Here is a 22,345-nt window from a genome sequence, read left to right as displayed (position 1 = left end):
ACACAGCATGGCATCGGCAGCAGAGATAGACGTTGGTAGCTCATCACAAGAGGAATCAAAGATGCAGACAGATGCTGGCGACTCATCCAGCAGTCACAAGCCGGTCTGTGTGATCGTTTTGGGGATGGCGGGGTCAGGAAAAACAACATTCGTTCAGGTGACTCTGTAATTTAAGTAAATGAAACATAGGCGGCCAACAGGGCTTCAGTACAGTACATACACTGATCAAGTCCGAGATAGCTCTGGCGTTAGGTTTGGCAAAATGGAGTTCTGCCAAGGATGGGCGCAAACCAGTGTCAGAGCGCCCTCTGTTTAAAAACCCGATGCAGTTGCCGTGGCAGTGTGTCAGCGCCGAAGACAAAAATCATCTATCAAGGATGTGACCACGGCCTTAAATTGTTGAACACTTATGTTCCTTTATCTTTTCGTCTGTCGATTTATTGTAAGCACAACGTTGATCTGTTATAGATAGAATAGATGTTGTAGATAATCATATTAAAGGCATGAAGGCTTCCATGGAATACACTCCTCGGTCGCTCCCGCCATCTTGAGCTGTGTAGAGCTTGTTCTACTTCATCATGGAGCAGTGGGAAGATGGCAGCAACGACTGACGAGTGTGTTCCACGGAAGCCTTCCTGGCTGTAATACATCTATTCTGAAGTGAGCAGAGGCATATGGTGTTGGTCAGTAGGGTGATATCTTTTATTTGCACAAGGCTTTTGTGGATAACAAAGACAATCGGTCCAGACATTCGTTGGGCTCAAAATTAACACTGTTAGTGTCAAAATTCCAGTGACTTTGGGTGATTATAAGAAAAGGAGTTGGAGTCTTTTGGACCTGACATCATAGAAGTACAGCCTACAGCCACATTTCGGTATATCGTAGATTGCTTTCATTTCATTTCAGTGAGTGGTCTGGTTGGCCTATTGTTCTTATGCATAATGAGATGAGCTGTTCATGATGGTGGAAAAGAAGTGGTCTTGAATTATTGTAAACTCCTGCACCAAGCCCAGGTTTTTGAGTGGCCTGTGCTCTGACATTAAAGGTCATCCTGGACTGAACAAAATGTTGCCTAAGCTAGGGTCAGATCAGTCTTGAACCACATGCCCCAAGGACCATCACCACCAGCCCCATTTGACTACTTGAACTTTAATTCAATAGCTTTAAACAAACTACCTCCATATTTTATATTTCTGACATTTATTCTGTCAGTCAACCAACAAGATAAATGTCAGAATGTTAAATAAGGAGGGAGATCATTTAACTTGCTGAATTAATTTATCTCCTAGCTCTCACAGTCGGCCTAAAAGACTGGAATAACATACCGGACGAGAGGCATTGGCAGTCTGTTTTATAGCCCTCCTCTCATTATGTAATGGATTGGCAGATGCATTATGTAATGGATTGGCAGAGCATCATGGATTGGCAGAGCATCATGTCCACAGCAGTGACCAATGGACTTCACATAGTCTCAGGCCATGTTACACACCAAATCTCAGCCTGCAGTACAAAACAGGTGTCAACTTGCTGTTACCTCTTAGCTTGCCAGCACACACAACATAACCCATATATTCTACTTGATAATGCCATTGCTCAAGCTACAGCCATTTTACCTTAACCACAGTTATGGGTCTTCACAGAGTTCTCCTTCCATGATGCCACATGTGTTAAACCTGGAAAGAAACACCCAATGGCCAGTTTTTTAGAAGTAGTTTCCCGTGTCAAGTCAAGAATTTATTTGCTGGCTTACATGACTGTGGCCTTACCAGGTAGAATATTTATGCGGGCTGGCTGGGAGGTAAGAGCCACAGAAGATGCCTGTTCTGTAGATGTCATCTAGAAACTCCAGGGACATATCAGACTCAACATGAAATGGCACAAACTGTACCGTTTAATACCATTGGTGGCCACTGTGGCTATGATAAATGCACCGGCCCAGTATAAAGAGAAGACTGAAATAACCACCTGGGGCTACGCCACCGTGGTGGCCCATCTCACAATGACAGAAATGTGGATTTAGAAATTCACATCATCATCATGCCTCCGTGCTTTTATAGTTCTGCCTGTGGAAGCATCTCCATAAGTCAGAAACTTTTTCAGCCATATTGTAGCGAGATGTGTTTGAAAACCACACACAGCTTATGGTAGAAAACGTTTTTTTCCTTTTTATTGTGCAGAGAATCACGGCTCATCTTCACGCACAGAAATGCCCCCCTTATGTGTTAAACTTGGACCCTGCTGTTCATGAAGTCCCATACCCAGCTAATATTGGTTAGTGTGCCATTATTATTAGTTCTTTAGTATGTGGTAATAACCAGATCACTAAATTACTAATGAAACTCTTTCAATGATTGCTGATTTCCATGATGCTTTATGCCCTTTTATGTGCATTAGAGGTAAGTACACTTTTACTGCTAATGCATGTTGCTATATCTCATAGGGTAATTCTCGGTTTCCGTTAGTAAAGAGAAGGTCACATGATATTCCGCAAAACATGATGTTCAATGATCATACACGCCAAGAAATGCAACGTCATGCTCACAAAGTATTATCCCACATCCATGAGGCAATATTCAACGATCTCATGCTAATGTCCAGCGATCACATGCACATTTCACAGCAGTTATCTCCCTTTGAGAGCTCTCTAGCGTCAGCTTGTTCATAAAGTAAACAACCGGACGGACGACAACTCAAAAAGCTTCGCCCTCGTTGAATATCACTTCTAGCTGACAGTTCCTGATGTCCTTCCCACAGAATGCAATATCTGTATAATGTTTAACACACATGTTAGGAGTCTCAATTGTTGTTATTCACAAGGCTGTATACAGCACCTACATGAACTTAGTATATGTATACGTAGGAGCATGACACTGTCGATATAAATTAATCATTTATCCAAATGTTGTTATTTATTAATTTAAATACATACATGTAAATATGGTGGCATACAGATTTTCTTTTATCTACATGAGTATACTGTATAGTCGTAATGGTGAGAGGAATACTAAGTCTTGAAGACACAAAATAAAAAGACTGCCAAGAGGTGTCTTGAAAATGTCTCAAAAGTTGCTGGCACCCTAAATTTCACATGGCCTACTCAAGAATAACTAAATTTTTTGGTATCTTGCTTTTTAGATATTCGAGATACAGTTAACTACAAAGAGGTGATGAAGCAGTATCCTTGACCCGGAGATCTTTGAATGAATGAATGAATGAATGAATGAATGAATGATTATGGCTTAAAGCCACAATAAATAAATGTGTAGCTGAATCAGTGTATATGCATGCGGTCAGGACAGCGTTACTTGGCTGGTGTACATGTGTTTACATCTCCACCTTGACTCTGTCCAGATACTCTCTAGGACCCAATGGAGGCATCGTCACATCACTTAACTTGTTTGCTACAAGATTTGATCAGGTTTGTCAGTTATGTAAACATTTTGGCTGAGTAGCTCAAACAGTAATTCTCTTTACAAAAGGTTGGTCTGGGACTTTGCGGCCAGTTGCGTGGCAGGCTCAAATACAACTCTCACTGCAGTTTAAAGTCAGTAAATCTGTCAGATGCTTTGTGCATGCAGATAGAATTTGGTAGTGATGTAGATTTTTATGAACACAGGATTGGTCCTCTTTCAAATCTCTGTACTTTACTAAAGAATTATCTTCTTCAGAGCCAAAGTCAGAAATTTGAAATTTGTGCCCAGTCGGAGAAAATTGTAACATATGATAGGGTCATTCAAGTTTAGTCAAGTCTGACCAATGGTACAAAGAGTGCTGTTCTGTTTCCATTTGATCAGTCATGAAAATTGATCAGTCATGAAAATTGATTTGTGGGGTGCTACGTCTATTCTTGTCTTGAAAATTAAAGATAAAATCGAAAGGTTGTCCATTGGCAAAATTGGGGAAGTACTCTTTCCAGAGACATCACCTGCTATTCAGTCTGCAATCAGAATTAAAGACCCTCGTAGGCACAGTTGTCTGTGAAGCCATCTTTGCAGCAAATTAGACAGGCTTTTGATTGGTTGTATGAATTTCTATATGCAGTTCAATTGCCTTCCATGTCAGTTTTCTGTATGATGTCCTGGTTTTAGTTAAAGAATTTACTAGTATATTCCACAAGCTTACATTTAGCTTTCGAAATTTGAAAATGTGTACTTTTCTACAAATATAAGAAAAAATGTTCCTTCTCATCCAGGTATATGTTTTTGTCATTAAAGTACGTGTAACAGATGAACAGTTGTGAAAAAATAACATCTGGTTTTGCCTAACATCACTGGTATTCCCCAATATAACATTTGTATAAAAACAGAGGTGGACGCCGGTATACATGGATGAGTTTGCCCCAGTCATTTTGCATTCACTCTTTTTTATTGTATTGATAGGTGATGAAATTCATTGACAAAAGAGGGAAGGACTGCAAGTGAGTCTTAGATAATAAAATATTAGTATATCATCGCAAGTATATAAAATATAATAAAAATGTTAATGGTAACAGTCAGCTCCATTAATCGGTGTCTGTCTGTCAAATAGACAGCCTCTATTTTGACATATCTCTTGCTAAAGTAAAAGACAAAACAATGTTATACATGGAATATATCACTGCAGTTTGGGGGCTGCTGGGCTGAATATGGAGATCAGAGTTCAAATCCAGGTGTGATCCCAAAGTGACCCAGAGATGAAGTCCTATAACCATTGCTCTCTATGACTGATTGGCTGAGTGAGAAATGGAGCTGTACATCTACAAGTGTACATGTTTAAATCCACCCCAAACTGGAACATGTATTTTGTAGTAATGACACTACAAAACAGCTGGCCCCTGTCAAAATACTATTTGATGCAGCATTGTAGGACATTTTCCTTCTCTTACTGCTCATTTCCAGGCTTGACCTGGTTGATCTACAGCTTGTAATATTTTAGCAGGTTCCCACCCCTACATAAACATCAGATAAATAAAATTTTCTTGACCACAGCCTAAAAAGTCGATCAAATAACTACATGTACATGTAATTCCACCCTCTCTTCATTTTTTTTTGTTGTTGCATGCTCCTCCTGGTTTCTTCTCACCGTAAAGCTGGTTGTTGTCATATGTACATGTTCTGTAAGTGAAATATTCAAAAGCAAATAAATAAATACATATATCCTGTTTTGTTGCTTTGGATAGATATGTAATCCTAGACACACCTGGTCAGATTGAAGTGTTTACCTGGTCAGCCTCTGGAAGTATCATCACAGAAGCTCTGGTCAGTGGTTTTTTTTTTTTATTGTTAACCAAGCTTAAGAGACTTATGTGGACTTAGCTGGCTAACAGCTATAGTGTTGTTATAGTTGCAGTCGATTAGGCCGTGAACAATGATGTTGTAGGCTTAAATGCATCTGTGCTACATTGTACAAGTAGTTGGAATATAGTATGAAGTCAGCAAAATTGTAAGACTTCCTGTCAGGTATCTTCAGCTAATGCCACAAAGCCAATTTTGACTTAAAGTCTAAAGGCTTTTTTCTGGATTTTAGAAATCGAAATGTTGTCATCCTCATCAATGTTATCTCCAGACAAATGTGTCCAAATGTCATCATTCAGTACCCAAAGTTAAGCATTGTAAAGAATTTTTGAATTGGCAGGAATTAAACCACAAACCCCTCTCGATCAACTGACAAACCTCTTGAGCTTCAGCCAAAACAGCAAGAACTGGATTGAAACATTGATCATTCGAACAACATCAGTAATAACGGTCTGATATTTGTAATGAGCAAGCATGCCAGCATTTGTAAGTAACTGTACAGTCAAATTTCAGCACCATAGTGTTTGTGTTTTCCCTTTAGGAAAGTAACATACTGCTTGATTTTCTTTTGTGAACCAGCCTGTTCATCAAAGCCTTATGCATGTAATTACTGACCTCGGTCAAAGTTTATGTGTACATTGTGGAGCTGATTGGTCAGTCTTAAGTAGTCTTCTACATATGAACTTAGAGCCTGACAGAAGACTTTGACAAAAGGGGTTTGGGGTCATAAGTTTATGATCCCAATGGATAACATTTTCTTTTCTTGTGTTTCTGTGTTATTTGCGTATACAAAAATAGTAAAACTGACATCTGTGCAAATCAAAAGGATACCCAGATATGTCGCACGGTTGCCAGCATGTTCATGTAGCATTTTATACTAGTGGTGATGTATTTTGTATTTGCAAATGTGAAAACCATTTGTTATGTGAACGTTCATGTGTGTTCATTATGCCGATGGGAGTGACAAAAGTTCCTTTTAATATTGTTCCAGGCGTCTTCCTTCCCTACTGTGGTTGTCTATGTGATGGACACTGCCCGCAGTGTGAACCCTGTCACCTTCATGTCCAACATGCTGTATGCCTGCAGCATCCTGTACAAAACCAAACTCCCATTTATCATTGCGCTCAATAAGGTGAGTACTCCAATTCTTCAACATTTTTAACCACCACTGCGACCAATATTTGGAAACATTCTGAGAGAAAAAATGGAATGTAGAGAAGAATTGGCACGGTTTTATGGAGCTTGCTTCTTTAGTGACCGAAATAATTGTTGTGTCATTTTCATAATAATTGAATGCATCAGTTCCACTGAAAAAAGTGTGAGGTCGAAAAAAGTTGGAAGATTTGCAGTAATACTTTATACTTGAAAACGTTTACTGGAAGTATATTTGTCCAAACATCACCTTGAATTTTGTAACATGTAAATTGACCTTATGCTTCACTTTAGCTATCTGCCAAAGCGTCTTTTGTGGCAGTTTAGTATTATGTGCAGGGTCAGAACAAATAAGTATATGTGTAATGATACATATGGAAATAGTCGTGTGCATGTAAACTGTATAAAGGGATTCATATGCTGTACAGACAGAAACTGTCAAATTAAACAACTTCAAGACTGTTCTTGTCATATTTTTTGGCTTTTTTCTGGCCTTTTCTAAAAAAAATAAAAAATCTGACTGATGTTGAAATGAGAATTTTGAAGGGTTCAGTTGATCATGTCCATGATATCTAATCACGTTTTGTAAGTCAATAACTGTCCCCTGAACATAGCAAAAATCTGAAAACAGTGCTGCTGCTATTTTAGCCTAAACTATTCAAGTCAACCATATAGTTAGATTTATTTATTTATTTGACTGGTGTTCGGTTGAACTCATCAGGACTTGGCGGTAGTATTGTATAGCCTTTATACTGAAATTTTCCTTGCTTTCTGTGTATATTGCCCATGTGGTCTAACAGAGGGCACTGTGTAATTTGTGTGTACAACCATTTATGTAGAACATCACTGGAACTTTTATCTTCTCACTGGCCAATGAACTAAAGATCTAATTGTACATGTTTAGCTTTTTCTTTGAAGTGGTGCAGTTTCAAAACTTGTTGATTTAGCAACTGTAAGCAGTGGACTTCTATCAACTGCTTGTCAATAACTTTATGGATGGCTTGAAAAGTTATCCTAAAGCCAGGGTTTACAATTTGGAAAGTACATGTATCTAATCTTTACAGACATGGCCTGTGCTCTGGATAAATTCTTTAAACAAATGGAATATGGATAAAGGGTTTAACTGTTTTGCCACAGAATGACATAGTTGACCACAGTTTTGCCGTGGAGTGGATGACAGACTTTGAGAGTTTTCAGGAAGCTCTCGAGCATGAGACTTCCTACGTCTCCAATTTGACGAGGTCGATGAGTCTGGTGCTGGACGAATTCTATAACGACCTCAGGGTAACGATTTGCTCACTTATTTATGTGCTTTTACACTTGCCATACTCAAGAATGTACAAAATTATCCAAAGGCATTTAGTTTCAAGGATGATATAACTGTATGTATTTATCTATTTGATTTGTGTTTTATGCTGTACTCAAGAATATTTCACTTATACAATGGCAACCAGCATTTGAAGGCCTAATAAATAGTTTGTTATTCTGGAATGATGAAATGTCACAACATCTGTCTGTTTATGAATGTAAATGGTTATATCCAGAATGTTTTGTAGACTGCATTTTTGAATTTTCAGGGCAGAAAAAACATCTATTAAGAGAAATAAAAAGCTAGGCTCTGTTGTCAGCATTGCAGTCATTTGAAACAGGAAAAACGTTAAGATTCAGCTTTTGTAAAGAAATCAGTCTCAAGGAGTGAGGAAATAGATTTCAAAATGCCAGACAATCAAATAGTAATACCAACAGATACAATTATTTTCATTTCCATCTACTGTTTAATTCCGAGAAATGAAGAAGAATGCAAAGGAACATTATGTACACGTAGAACATTACAATACCCCGCGTATCTGCAGCTGAACGGGTGATGTCATCACATGTACTGTAATTCCCTCCCCTTGTTTTCAGACTGTAGGTGTCTCTGCTGTCACTGGCGCTGGGATTCCAGAGTTCTTCAAAGCAGTTGCAGAAGCAGCTGAAGAATATGAAAGGTGAGTTTCTGTATTCCTGCCAGAAATGCAAAGAGTGTACCAAGTTCATAACTGCATTCAAATAATTTTTGTCTGGTTACAGAGAGTTCCGTCCGATGTATGAGAAGTTGAAGTCAGACAAGGAGAAGAGAGCAGAGGCCGTTCAGAGAGAGGATTTAGAGCGGTTGCAGAGGGACAAAAAATCTGCTGGTTCTGGAACACTGGAACAAATCGGTATGATAACTTGTCATGTGACAAATCTTGCGTGATTCTGATCAATTGATACACCATATAGGGCCACTTAAGAGTGTTTTGTGAAGTTAGATTAATTTGTTATTACAAAAACTTAAGTGTTGGTATCATTTTAAGGCATTTACATGTGTCTGTAAGTGTATTTGTACATACCGTGTCTGTAAGTGTATTTGTACATCTCGTGTCTGTAAGTGTATTTGTACATCCTGTGTCTGTGAGTGTATTTGTACATACCGTGTCTGTGAGTGTATTTGTACATACCGTGTCTGTAAGTGTATTTGTACATCCCGTATTTGTACATCCCGTGTCTGTAAGTGTATTTGTACATACCGTGTCTGTAAGTGTATTTGTACATACCGTATCTGTAAGTGTATTTGTACATACCGTGTCTGTGAGTGTATTTGTACATCCCGTGTCTGTAAGTGTATTTGTACATACCGTGCCTGTGAGTGTATTTGTACATACCGTGTCTGTAAGTGTATTTGTACATACCGTGTCTGTGAGTGTATTTGTACATACCGTGTTTGTAAGTGTATTTGTACATACCATGTCTGTAAGTGTATTTGTACATACCGTTTCTGTAAGTGTATTTGTACATCCCATGTCTGTAAGTGTATTTGTACATCCCGTGTCTGTAAGTGTATTTGTACATCCCGTGTCTGTAAGTGTATTTGCACATAACGTGTCTGTGAGTGTATTTGTACATCCCGTGTCTGTGAGTGTATTTGTACATACCTTGTCTGTGAGTGTATTTGTACATCCCGTGTCTGTAAGTGTATTTGTACATCCCGTGTCTGTAAGTGTATTTGTACATCCGGTGTCTGTGAGTGTATTTGTACATACCGTGTCTGTGAGTGTATTTGTACATCCCGTGTCTGTAAGTGTATGTGTACATCCCGTGTCTGTAAGTGTATTTGTACATCCCGTGTCTGTAAGTGTATTTGTACATACCGTGTCTGTAAGTGTATTTGTACATACCGTGTCTGTAAGTGTATTTGTACATACCGTGTCTGTAAGTGTATTTGTACATCCCGTGTCTGTAAGTGTGTTTGTACATCCCGTGTCTGTGAGTGTATTTGTACATCCCATGTCTGTAAGTGTATTTGTACATACCGTGTCTGTAAGTGTATTTACACATCCCGTGTCTGTAAGTGTATTTGTACATACCGTGTCTGTAAGTGTGTTTGTACATACCGTGTCTGTAAGTGTATTTGTACATCCCGTGTCTGTAAGTGTATTAGTACATACCGTGTCTGTAAGTGTATTTGTACATACCGTGTCTGTAAGTGTATTTGTACATCCCGTGTCTGTAAGTGTATTTGTACATCCCGTGTCTGTAAGTGTATTTGTACATCCCGTGTCTGTAAGTGTATTTGCACATCCCGTGTCTGTAAGTGTATTTGTACATACTGTGTCTGTAAGTGTGTTTGTACATACCGTGTCTGTGAGTGTATTTGTACATACCAAACTGGGTGAAATACAGTACATGTATATACATATACTCCTTCATTTGGGGGTAGCTTTAATTTTGTGGGAGGGAGCCTCCACGGCTCATTTTGTTAGTGCGCCAATGCAGCATAATAACCCAGAAGTGTCTCGCCAATGCAGTTGCTGTGAGTTCAAGACCAGCTCATGCTTCCTCTCCAGATGTATGTGGGAAGGTCTGCTAGCAACCTACGGATGGTCGTGGGTTTCCCCAGCCTGTGCCCGGTTAACACCCACCTTAATGCTGGCCGCCGTCGTACAAGTGAAATATTCTTGAGTATGGCGTAAAACACCAATCAAATAAAAAAATAAATAAATAATTTTGTGGGAACATTGTGAGCAGCGTGAAATCATCATCACAGAATGACAAAACTCCTTACGTCAAGACACAGCTGAAACAACACAAACTGGATTTGAACCTGCACCTCACGGTTTCAGGGCAACTAGTCTTCCTGCAACAGATCTAAGTTTATTAGAATTGTGTTTGAATACTTATGCAGACATATAGCTGTTTGATTTATACCGTGGTGGTGTTGTGGTTACAAGTTGTTTGTTTGTTGTAGCTGCGGACAATTTGTCCAAGCAGTCGGCGATGGTGATTCAGGCTGGAGGCGAGGAGGACGATTCTGATGAGGACTTCATACAACCTGGTCAGCCCGAGGATGGTGAGGCGAAAGAGCAGCAAACAGCACAGACTATCTATCACTACACAAGCAGTAAAGACAAACAGCAAACCCTGGCACTGTCCAGACACAAACAGCATCTAGGCTAAACAGCAGTGAACAGCAGAGGCTGACACTGCACAGGCAGTAAAGACAAACAACAAAGGCTGACACTGTGCAGAAAGAAACAACATCTAGGCTAAACAGCAGTAAACAGCACAGACTGACACTACACAGGCAGTAAAGGCAAACAGCAAAGGCTGGCACTGTCCAAACAGAAACAACATCTAGGTTAACAGCAGTAAACAGCAAAGTCTGGCACTGTGCAGACACAAACAACATCCAGGCTAAACAGTAGTAAACAGCAGAGGCTGACACTGCACAGGCAGTAAAGACAAACAGCAAAGGCTGACACTGTGCAGAAAGAAACAACACCTAGGCTAAACAGCAGTGAACAGTACAGACTGACGCTACACAGGCAATAAAGACAAACAGTAAAGAAACAAACAGCATCTAGGCTAAACAGCACCAACCAGCACAGACTGACACTACACAAGCAGTTAAGACAGCAAACGCTGGGACTGTGCAGACACAAACAGCATCTAGGCTAAACAGCAGCAAACAGCACAGACACACTCCACAAGCAGTAAAGACAAACAGCAAAGGCTGACACTGTGCAGAAAGAAACAACATCTAGGCTAAACAGCAGTAAACAGCACAGACTGACACTACACAGGCAGTAAAGGCAAACAGCAAAGGCTGACACTTTGCAGACAGAAACAACATCTAGGCTAAACAGCAGTAAACAGCAAAGTCTGGCACTGTGCAGCAAGAAACAACATCTAGGCTAAACAGCAGTAAACAGCACAGACTGACACTACACAGGCAGTAAAGACAAACAGTAAAGGCTGGCACTGTCCAAACAGAAACAACATCTAGATAAACAGCAGTAAACAGCAAAGTCTGGCACTGTGCAGACACAAACAACATCCAGGCTAAACAGTAGTAAACAGCAGAGGCTGACACTGCACAGGCAGTAAAGACAAACAGCAAAAGCTGACACTGTGCAGAAAGAAACAACATCTAGGCTAAACAGCAGTGAACAGTACAGACTGACGCTACACAGGCAATAAAGACAAACAGTAAAGGCTGGCACTGTCCAAACAGAAACAACATCTAGGTTAATAGCAGTAAACAGCACAGACTGACACTTCACAGGCAGTAAAGGCAAAGAGCAAAGGCTGACACTTTGCAGAAAGAAACAACATGTAGGCTAAACAGCAGTAAACAGCATGGACTGACGCTACACAGGCGGTAAAGACAAACAGTAAAGGCTGGCACTGTCCAGACAGAAACAACATCTAGGCTAAACAGCAGTAAACAACACAGGCTGACACTACACAGGCAGTAAAGACAAACAGCAAAGGCTGACACTGTGCAGACAGAAACAACATCTACTCTAAACAACAGTAAACAACACAGACTGATGCTACACAGGCAGTAAAGATAAACAGCAAAGGCTGGCACTGTGCAGACAGAAACAACATCTAGCTTAAACAGCAGCAAAAGTTGACGTTAAGCAGGTGGAAACAACATCTAGGCTAAACAGCAGTAAACAGCACGGACTGACATTACACAGGCAGTAAATACAAACAGGAAAGGCTGGCACAGTGCAGACAGAAACAATATCTAGGCTAAACAGCAGTAAACAGTAAAGGCTGGCACAGTGCAGACAGAAACAACATCTAGGCTAAACAGCAGTAAACAGTAAAGTCTGGCACAGTGCAGACAGAAACAACATCGGGGCTAAACAGCAGTGAACAGCATAGTCTGACACTGTGCAGACAAAAACAACATCAAGGCTAAACAGCAGGAAACAGCACAGACTGACACTACACAGGCAGTAAAGACAAACAGTAAAGACACTGTCCAGACAGAAACAACATCTAGGCTAGCTAGACATCACCAAAGGTTGAAATTATGCAGGCAGAAACAACATCTGGGCTAAACAACATCAGTGCACAAGTTGACACTAGTCAGACAGAAACAGTATCTAAGCTAAACAGTATCAGTTCTCAAGTTGACTCTAGTCAAACAGAAATGACATCTAGGCTAAAAAGCATCAGTGGGCAAGATGACAATAGTCAGACAAAAACGAAGTCTGGGTTAAGACAGCATCAGTGCACAAGATGACACTAGTCATACAGAAACGACATCCAGGCTAAACAGCATCAATGCACAAGTTGACACTAGTCATACAGAAACGACATCCAGGCTAAACAGCATCAGTGCACAAGTTGACACTAGTCAAACAGAAACGACATCTAAGCTAAACAGCATCTGTGCACAAGTTGACACTAGTCAAACAGAAACGACATCTAGGCTAAACAGCATCAGTGCACAAGTTGACTCTAGTCAAACAGAAACGACATCTAGGCTAAACAGCATCAGTGCACAAGTTGACTCTAGTCAGACAGAGACAACATCTAAGCTAAACAGCATCAGTGCACAAGTTGACACTAGTCAAACAGAAACGACGTCTAGGCTAAACAGCATCAGTGCACAAGTCGACACTAGTCAATCAGAAACGACATCTAGGCTAAACAGCATCAGTGCACAAGTTGACACTAGTCAAACAGAAACGACATCTAGGCTAAACAGCATCAGCACACAAGTTGACTCCAGTCAGACAGAAATGACGTCTAGGCTAAACAGCATCAATGCACAAGTTGACACTAGTCAAACAGAAACGACATCTAGGCTAAACAGCATCAGTACACAAGTTGATTGTAATTAGATAGAAACGACATCTAGGCTAAGCAGCATCAGTGCACAAGTTGACACTAGTCAGACAGGAACGACATATAGGCTAAACAGAAGGAAAGGGCACACAAAGCAGGCAGAAACATGTGGGGTCAAGCACCACAGGCATGACAGGTTTAACTCGATCTGGCTTTGTTCTCTTAGTCTTTTATGAGGGTTTTATAGGGTTATATGACATTATGCTCGAGACTTTGGAATAAATTTGCAAAATGGAAATCAAGCAAAGAAATAACAAAAAGGCGCATATCAGTGTTCATGAAACAGCATTTCTCTGAAGTATCTTGTTTTTTTTTTGTTTGTTTGTTTACAGATCCCGATGAAAAGAAGGAGTATGAATCTTTCAAGAGATTTCTGGAAAACCAGAAACAACATCAAAAGGACAAGCAGAAACCCAACAGCTGAAACTTACTGTAAACTTCCTTCTGACATAGTCTAGTGTTTGTATGCATGTATACACGTGTCATTTGTTAAAAACGGCCTACGTCATCAATCCCATAGACTGTAAATATAAGCATTTATGTACATACTGTACAGGTAGATAGATATTTAATTGTTCGGTAATTGATTAGTTACCACAAAGCCTAACCGCCTGTACATGCCTCTGAAGAAAGCCAGTACAGACGACTGTCATATTTGTAGTCAGTTCGCTAGGGTGTTCAAGTCGTTCATCCCTGGCGCACAAATGTGACTCATTAACTGGTTAAACGATGCATAGATCACACTGATTTGTGTCATTCAACAATATTTCCAAAAGATCTGTGGCTATCAGCCGCAAAACAATAAAATCTGTTTAATAACCTGCTTATAACTGGTTCCTACGTGTGTATGAACACACAACGCCCGTTAAGGTAGGCTTCAAAACAAGAACGCACTGACGTTACACCAGTGTAGGACAAGATCCAACAATTTACGCGCACGAGTTGCCTTCATATCGTCGGGTTGATCGCTATTTGCTTCTGTTCCAGCAATCACTTGACGTGGTGGTTTGAAACGTCATAAGCTTTCTGGATATGCAAAGAAAATTCGTGTCTGCGCCAGGCCTCCGTTGTTTAAAACTGTCTCATGCTCATTACATCAGCACGATGCCTTTATGAACAGTTGCAATTAAAGCGCGACTGAGATACGTGTTTAATTGTTATTTGACATGGAACTCATTCACGGACTACGAATTTGAACTTTGATATGGAATTCATGCCTGGAATATTCATTGTCTGCCCGGCATCATTGAAAGCTGATGACCGCTTCTCTCTTGTGTGTTACCGACTTTATTTCTTATTTGTATAATTTCTTACATACCTTTGTCTTTGGGAGTTAGTGTTAAACGTTGTTTTGGAAATGGATCTTGCGATTATCGACTTGGAACGCCTTTTATGGACTACGAATGGTATATAAATGTCGGACTCGACGCTTAAATTTACTACCGAATACCAGCTTTAACTTTAAGCCATGTCCTTAGTTTTATACTTAGCCCAGAAATAATATGTAAGAGTATATTATGTATAAACTAAATATGCTACTGTTCGATGTGATTTCTGTAAAACTGTATTGGTTACCGAGTTTTGATAAAGTAAAAAATATATGATGTGACTTCATGCCAGTGTTAGCTAAGGCAATTTTGAACATTTTCAAGTACTTGAAAGTCCTTGAAATAGACAAATACTCCTGTGAACTCCTTGAAAATATTGTCTGTTGACCGCTGAGTCTGTATATCGGGAGCTCGCTGATAATTCTCCCATAATCAGGGCCTTCACTTGCGCTCATCATTGTCGCAAATTTTGAACAATTTTGAAAAATGCGAATGTTTTTGGCAACAAATTTATTTACTTGAAAATAATCCACTTACTTTCATGTCAAACGGCCTCACATCGGCGAAACAAAAACAACACAGCTGTATGGCGATTACTTGACAGAAATCCACAAAGGGGGTTCAGCATTGATGCAAGTTGACTTACATTAAATAACGCTTGAAATCATTTTTGTTAAATAACGAATGAGAATCATGGCAGTTTGGAGGATGCCTTTCATCGCCAATTGTAAAAAAAAAAATAAAAAATACAAAAAAAAACGGAAGTAAAGCAAGGTAGAGTTACACCTGTAAACGAAGTTACCTCCCATGAAATATTTAAACTTTTCCACTTAATAAACTATTTCTTTTTTGGATCCGAAGTAAATTAAATGTTTCAGAATATGTGCTGCTACATAAGTGTGTACGTCGTCTGGTTTTCTCCTGTAGACGGTGTTACTCCAATGTACTGATCATAATGATGCATTTAAATAAACTGAATTTATAAATTGATTTCGTAACAAATTTTTCTGATAGTGGAAATTAAATTTTACTAGGATCCTACAGATAGGTTAAAAAAAAGGTGGATTTTTTTTCTCAAAAAACAAAATCATGCTGCCAAGCATTGGTCCATTACTTTGAGGGCAATTGTTCTAAAGTAACGTTTGACAAACTCCAGATGTAGTTGGAAGAGACCAAACTGATTCTAGCAGCTACACCATGGCAGATTAAAACGAGTCCTGGCCGCTAAGGAAGTGTGGCTAAGGAAAAATAGTATTCACTATAAAATCTGATGAGCGGCTAAAGTGACTGGCTAAAAAAATACTGACCCAGAGGAAGCCCTGTATGGTTATATATGGCGTTGATTTTTTTTTTGACTTAGCCAAGGCCGGGTCAAAGAATGTGTCGCATTACAGAGGTGACGAGCAAATATTTCTTGCAAAAGCAAGCGTACTATTCAATATACAGGCATGTAAATCAAAGCATCTATAATTCAGACTTAAAATATAGTCAATAATTTGCACCGTGGTATGTGTAAAATAACCTTGAAAATGATCAAAAGAAAAAAAAACGCCTGGAAAACATGAATTTTATTTTCATATACCTGTACAAACCCTGGAAGCTGACCAGCTCGGTACGGTAGTATAGGGCAAAATCGGGTGTGAGTTTCATTTGTGGTTACATGTACATGTGCCTTGAGGCATGACTTTAAGGTTTGAAACCTCGACATGTCCAAGACATGACCTATCACCCAGTCATGTTATAGGCCTACTGAAACCTTTGTGTTCCACGGGCCAGTTTTTAACGTTATTAGCCAATATTTGATGTGTCCTGTGCCATTATTTCATGTGTCATGGGCCAATATTTGATGTCATACCGCAATATTCCATCTGTGCTACATGTACCAATGTTTCGTGTCATGGGCCAATATTTAAACTCTTCCAGAATCAGTTCTATCCACTTTATCTCTCAGTCTAAACATGCTACAGAGTAGACATATAGTGCGCCGTCAAACACTTTCTCTGTATGTGGTGGTGCAGGTTTCCTCTCCTGTCGTACGCGGGAATGTCTAACATCAACCTGTGGGTGGTCTTGGATTTCTTAGGGCTCTTACCTGTTTCCTACCACCACGAAAAAGTTCTTGGTACGGCGTAAACTCCGATCAAACAAACAAATAAATAAATGAAGGCACATACTCGTACATACAAAACCTGCCTGTTTTTTTCCAAAGAATATGTCATCTGTCTTTCAGTCCCACGGGAATCAATCAGAAAAACCAATTGTCCTATATCTAAACCCTTTACCCAGACCCACATTCATTCTCGACTCTCAGACTGGTGCGAAATGCGTTCCAACGTGTGTTCAACGTTTCTGTTTTCATATCATGTTGGATAAAACTATTGAACTTTAAGTCATTTTAAGTCAAATTAATTATTTATTCTGAAGAACAGTTTTCATATTTGTTACATACTTGTTTGTATCTGCATAATGTTCACTGATCCTTGGGGGGACATTTTCAAATGATGCATGTAGATGGCGACATTCCCTGACGTTTGCGGTTGTAATGTGGTTGTTTGAAGTCGTTTAGGTACATGTGAAATGAATGAAGTCAGTGTTTCGAGTTCATGGGTTGGTAGGTGTATTTATATCTCTGCTACTGGCAAGTCTACAGCCTTCCTCAAAATCTGCTTGATGGTATTTTTAATTTTCAACAAACCTTGCAGTTCGTGGCTTGGTTTTCAAATCTTCCACTGTTACCCCGTATACACTCAAAATATTACCTGTTAATTTTAACAGAAAGCCTTTTGTTTGATTGATGTTCAAATTCATTCTGTTATTCAACGTGAAATTCTGTTTATCCAGTGTAGTAAGAATACTACAGAATAACTGTTGCCGTATAAAATATATAGATTTTAGCCTGGCCAAAACATATCCCTGTTGACTGTTTCTACACAGCCGATTTTGTATTCAATTTATTTGACGGCATTCCTAACATTTATATGTTATGATAATGCATAGAAAAAATTTAATTATGTTTGGAGTCGTGCTTTAATTTATTATTCGTTTAGTTTCGTGTCACGAAAGATTGTCGAATGCGCTTGCGCTATTTTGAGGACCTTGACGGTACATGTCACGTACCAGTCGATATCTTGATTGCTTGTGCTACAGGGTGCGCAGTATTTGATCGCCACGATATGGCTGAAATATTGCCGATGTGGCGTTAAGACAAAATCATTCATTCGTTCAAGTATTTGAAAGCCCGTAAAAAAGACAAATACTCGTGGAAACTTCTTGAAAATCTTAGTTTGTCCCGAACTTAAATATTGTCTGCTGACCGCCGAGTCTGCATATCGGGAGCTCGCTGATAATTCTCCCATAATCAGGGCTTTTGCTGGCACTCGCCATTGTCGCAAATTTAGCACTTCGGAATTTTTTTGAAATGGCGATAAAATTTGAAAAAGTGCGAATGTTTTTGGCGACAAATTTATTTACTTAAGAAAAAATACAAACGGTATACAAAATCTGCCATCAGATTTTTCTGGGGCTTTTAGCTGATTTTCGCAATTTTCTAATGAAAATAATCCACTTACTTTCATTTCAAACGGCCTCATCTCGGCTAAACAACAACACATTTGTCAAGGACGATACACGTGTAAATGATTTCGACATTTAAATAAATTCAATTCATGAATTAATTTGGTGACAAATTTTTCGGTTGATTTTCTTTTGCAAAAAACAGAAGTATGCTGCCAAGTCGGCGCTGCTTTGTCGGCTCTATGTGATCAGATGTAAGTCATCAGACTGTTGTCACTGCTTTGCCGCCTGTGTGTGACCAGGTGCAAGTTATCAGACTTTCGGCGCTGCTTTGCCGCCTGTGTGTGACCAAATGCAAGCTATCAGACTGTCCGCGTTTCTTTGCCGGCTGTATGTGACCAGATGCAAGTTATCAGACTGCCGGCGCTGCTTTGCCGGCTGTATGTGACCAGATGCAAGTCATCAGACTGTTGTCACTGCTTTGCCGCCTGTGTGTGACCAGGTGCAAGTGAACACACAGCCGGCGCTGCTTTGCCGGCTGTGTGTGACCAAATGCAAGCTACCAGTCTGTCCGCGTTTCTTTGTGACCAGATGCAAGTCATCAGACTGTTGTCACTGCTTTGCCGCCTGTGTGTGACCAGGTGCAAGTGATCAGACTGTCGGCGGTGCTTTGCCGCCTGTGGGTGACCAAATGCAAGCTATCAGTCTGTCCGCGTTTCTTTGCCGGCTGTATGTGACCAGGTGCAAGTTATCAGACTTTGGGCGCTGCTTTGCCGCCTGTGTGTGACCAAATGCAAGCTCTCAGACTGTCGTCGCTGCTTTGCCGGTTGTATGTGACCAGGTGCAGGTTATCAGACTGTCGGCGCTGCTTTGCCGCCTGTGTGTGACCAGGTGCAAGTTATCAGACTGTCGGCGCTGCTTTGCCGCCTGTGTGTGACCAGGTGTAAGTTATCAGACTGTCGGCGCTGCTTTGCCGCCTGTGTGTGACCAGGTGCAAGTTATCAGACTTTCGGCGCTGCTTTGCCGCCTGTGTGTGACCAGGTGCAAGTTATCAGACTTTCGGCGCTGCTTTACCGCCTGTGTGTGACCAGGTGCAAGTTATCAGACTGTCGGCGCTGCTTTGCCGCCTGTGTTTGACCAGGTGCAAGTTATCAGACTGTCGGCGCTGCTTTGCCGCCTGTGTGTGACCAGGTGCAAGTTATCAGACTGTCGGCGCTGCTTTGCCGCCTGTGTGTGACCAGGTGCAAGTTATCAGACTTTCGGCGCTGCTTTGCCGCCTGTGTGTGACCAGGTGCAAGTTATCAAACTGTCGGCGCTGCTTTGCAGCCTGTGTGTGACCAAATACAAGTTATCAGATCGTCCGCGCTGCTTTGCCGGCTGTATGTGACCAGGTGCAGGTTATCAGACTGTCGGCGCTGCTTTGCCGGCTGTGTGTGACCAGGTGCAAGTTATCAGACTTTCGGCGCTGCTTTGCCGCCTGTGTGTGACCAGGTGCAAGTTATCAGATTGTCCGGGCTGCTTTGCCGCCTGTGTGTGACCAGGTGCAGGTTATCAGACTGTCGCCACAGCGTTGCCGGATGTATGTGACCAGATGCAAGGTATCAGACTGTCGGCGCTGCTTTGTCGGCTGTGTATGATCAGATGTAAGTCATCAGACTGTCGCCACTGCTTTGCCGGCTGTGTGTGACCAGGTGCAAGTTATCAGACTGTCCGCGCTGCTTTGCCGGCTGTATGTGACCAGGTGCAAGTTATCAGACTGTCGGCGCTGCTTTGCCGGCTGTATGTGATCAGATGTAAGTCATCAGACTGTTGTCACTACTTTGCCGCCTGTGTGTGACCAGGTGCAAGTTATCAGACTGTCGGCGCTGCTTTGCCGGCTGTGTATGATCAGATGTAACTCATCAGACTGTCGCCACTGCTTTGCCGGCTGTGTGTGACCAGGTGCAAGTTATCAGACTGTCGGCGCTGCTTTGCCGGCTGTATGTGACCAGATGCAAGCTATCAGACTGTCGGCGCTGCTTTGCCGGCTGTGTGATCAGATGTAAGTCATCAGACTGTCGCCACTACTTTGCCGGCTGTGTGTGACCAGATGCAAGTCATCAGACTGTTGTTGATGCCTTGTCGCCTGTGTTTGACCGGGCTTAATTTTGTCAAAATTTAACACCTGCCCCTCCCCTTGTGTCCCGCTTCGGGACCGGTAGATCCAGGATCAATCCTTGATCGAGTCACACCTAAGACTTTAAAAAAGAGGAAGTTGTAACTTCGCTTGGCGTTCAGCATGAAGGGGATAGTGCAACGACTGGTTGACCCGTATCAGTATAATGGCTCGGGCTGGGCGGCTTGCTTGCCTTCGGTAAGTCGTCTCAGTGAGGCAGCACTAAATAAAAGAGCGGTGGAAATCCGTCCTGCAACAAGGAGGCACATTACACGTACATGCACCCCAATGATTCCCTCGTTGTCATATGACTGAAAAATTGTTGAGAACGACGTTAAACCCCAAGCACTCACTCACTCACTCCCCTTGTGTCTTGGTACATTGTATGGTGACAGTTTGCTAATGTTTAAAGGAGAAGACAATTCTAGAACAAACATATGTATACATCAATAAAGTATCTCACACATTTGGGATACATATCTTTTGGTTTTGTGATGTAGCACAACTAATATCAGTTCAAATTAATCAAAAGCGCGGACTTTGAGACAATCAAAAGCTCTGGCATGTTATCAAGTTTATTCAGGCTCAGGTTATTTCTGTAAAAGCAACTGGTTCTGGTTACGTCACTCGAACCCTGTTGTTGCTCAAATGGCTGTGAACACAACGTTTTGGAAAACTAGCTTTCTAGCGGTTTTTTGTGACAGTAAATTCCAGTTAAATGTTAAATGTACACACAGCCGTCACTAATAGTTTTCACGAGATAGGTGACGTCAAATATCAGTACATTTACGTTTGGGTCATTGTTATGTTTGAAAACGACATGTACACAAATGTCATATTCATATCAAATGTCAGTTTTTACACTGGGTATCTCTCGTATCCGTGAGCATTGCGTATTTGTTATTGGAGCTCAGAGGCGGAAGATTTATCGTTACCATATATTCTCGCCTTTAATTCCTCCCAGGTACTTTCTTTGACACAGTAAGCCAAAAGTAGCATCACACATTGACTCCTCGTCAGAACTGTAAACACGTACTGTAACACTGTTGATTGTAAAATGGCTGCCAGAATCCCGAATATCCAAGTAAAGCCAAAAAACAGGGACAGTTTGATGTAGACAAGGACGTGCTTTTTAGATTTGTTGGAAGCTTCCTTCGTGTCAGACAAGAATTGTATTGGTGAAAAATATAGTGTTCACGACAAGAATAACAGACAATGCCCGACCAAGGAAACGCCAATAGCAAAGGGACTGTTCAGAAAGCAAGTTGCGCCGCCATACCCGATTTCTTCTCCGTGACTTCAGCATGAAATGCCACAGGCTGAATACATAATCAGGTTTTTCTTGTCTCGGTTAGTATCGATGAACATGACAAGTAAGGAAACGGAGTAGACGGAATGTGTGGAAAATCACGAAACAACAGACAAGGACAGCAGTCTCCGTAGAAGTGGCACATCTCGTCATACTACATCACAGTCAATGGTACAATGACCGGGTTCTGTTGTTTGCGTGTGATTGCACAATTGTCGAGTCCCGCATATAGGCCTACACTTCGTAACATCTGTGGCCAGAAATCTGTTTTTCGTGTTTAGATTGAATTGATAGTTGGGGTTGAGTTTATCAGACGTGATTCCGGCGTGAACTTGTCCCATGTTATATCATGTCCATCAATAATACTAAATAAATAATCCGGCAAACTGATATTTGTCTGACGTCTATCTAGCCGTGGTGTTTTGTGAATTCAAAGGGTCTTCTGTCA

At 40.9% G+C, this 22,345-nt stretch overlaps 1 protein-coding gene across 1 annotated transcript; it reads left to right on the top strand.

Moving 5' to 3' along the window:
• Positions 1-30: 30 nt before the first annotated feature.
• LOC135476233 (GPN-loop GTPase 1-like) lies at positions 31-16,421 on the top strand. The gene is made up of 12 exons (XM_064756180.1): positions 31-157; positions 2,178-2,271; positions 3,136-3,175; positions 3,352-3,418; positions 4,380-4,417; positions 5,159-5,237; positions 6,265-6,405; positions 7,563-7,709; positions 8,331-8,413; positions 8,496-8,626; positions 10,693-10,794; positions 13,925-16,421. The coding sequence occupies exons 1-12, from the start codon at positions 62-64 to the stop codon at positions 14,014-14,016; spliced, it is 1,110 nt and encodes a 369-aa protein (XP_064612250.1). The 5' UTR covers positions 31-61; the 3' UTR covers positions 14,017-16,421.
• Positions 16,422-22,345: the final 5,924 nt, after the last annotated feature.

Source organism: Liolophura sinensis, chromosome 10 (genome assembly GCF_032854445.1).
Source record: "Liolophura sinensis isolate JHLJ2023 chromosome 10, CUHK_Ljap_v2, whole genome shotgun sequence".
Taxonomy (NCBI): domain Eukaryota; kingdom Metazoa; phylum Mollusca; class Polyplacophora; order Chitonida; family Chitonidae; genus Liolophura; species Liolophura sinensis.
This window is presented reverse-complemented; position numbering and strand designations above follow the sequence as displayed.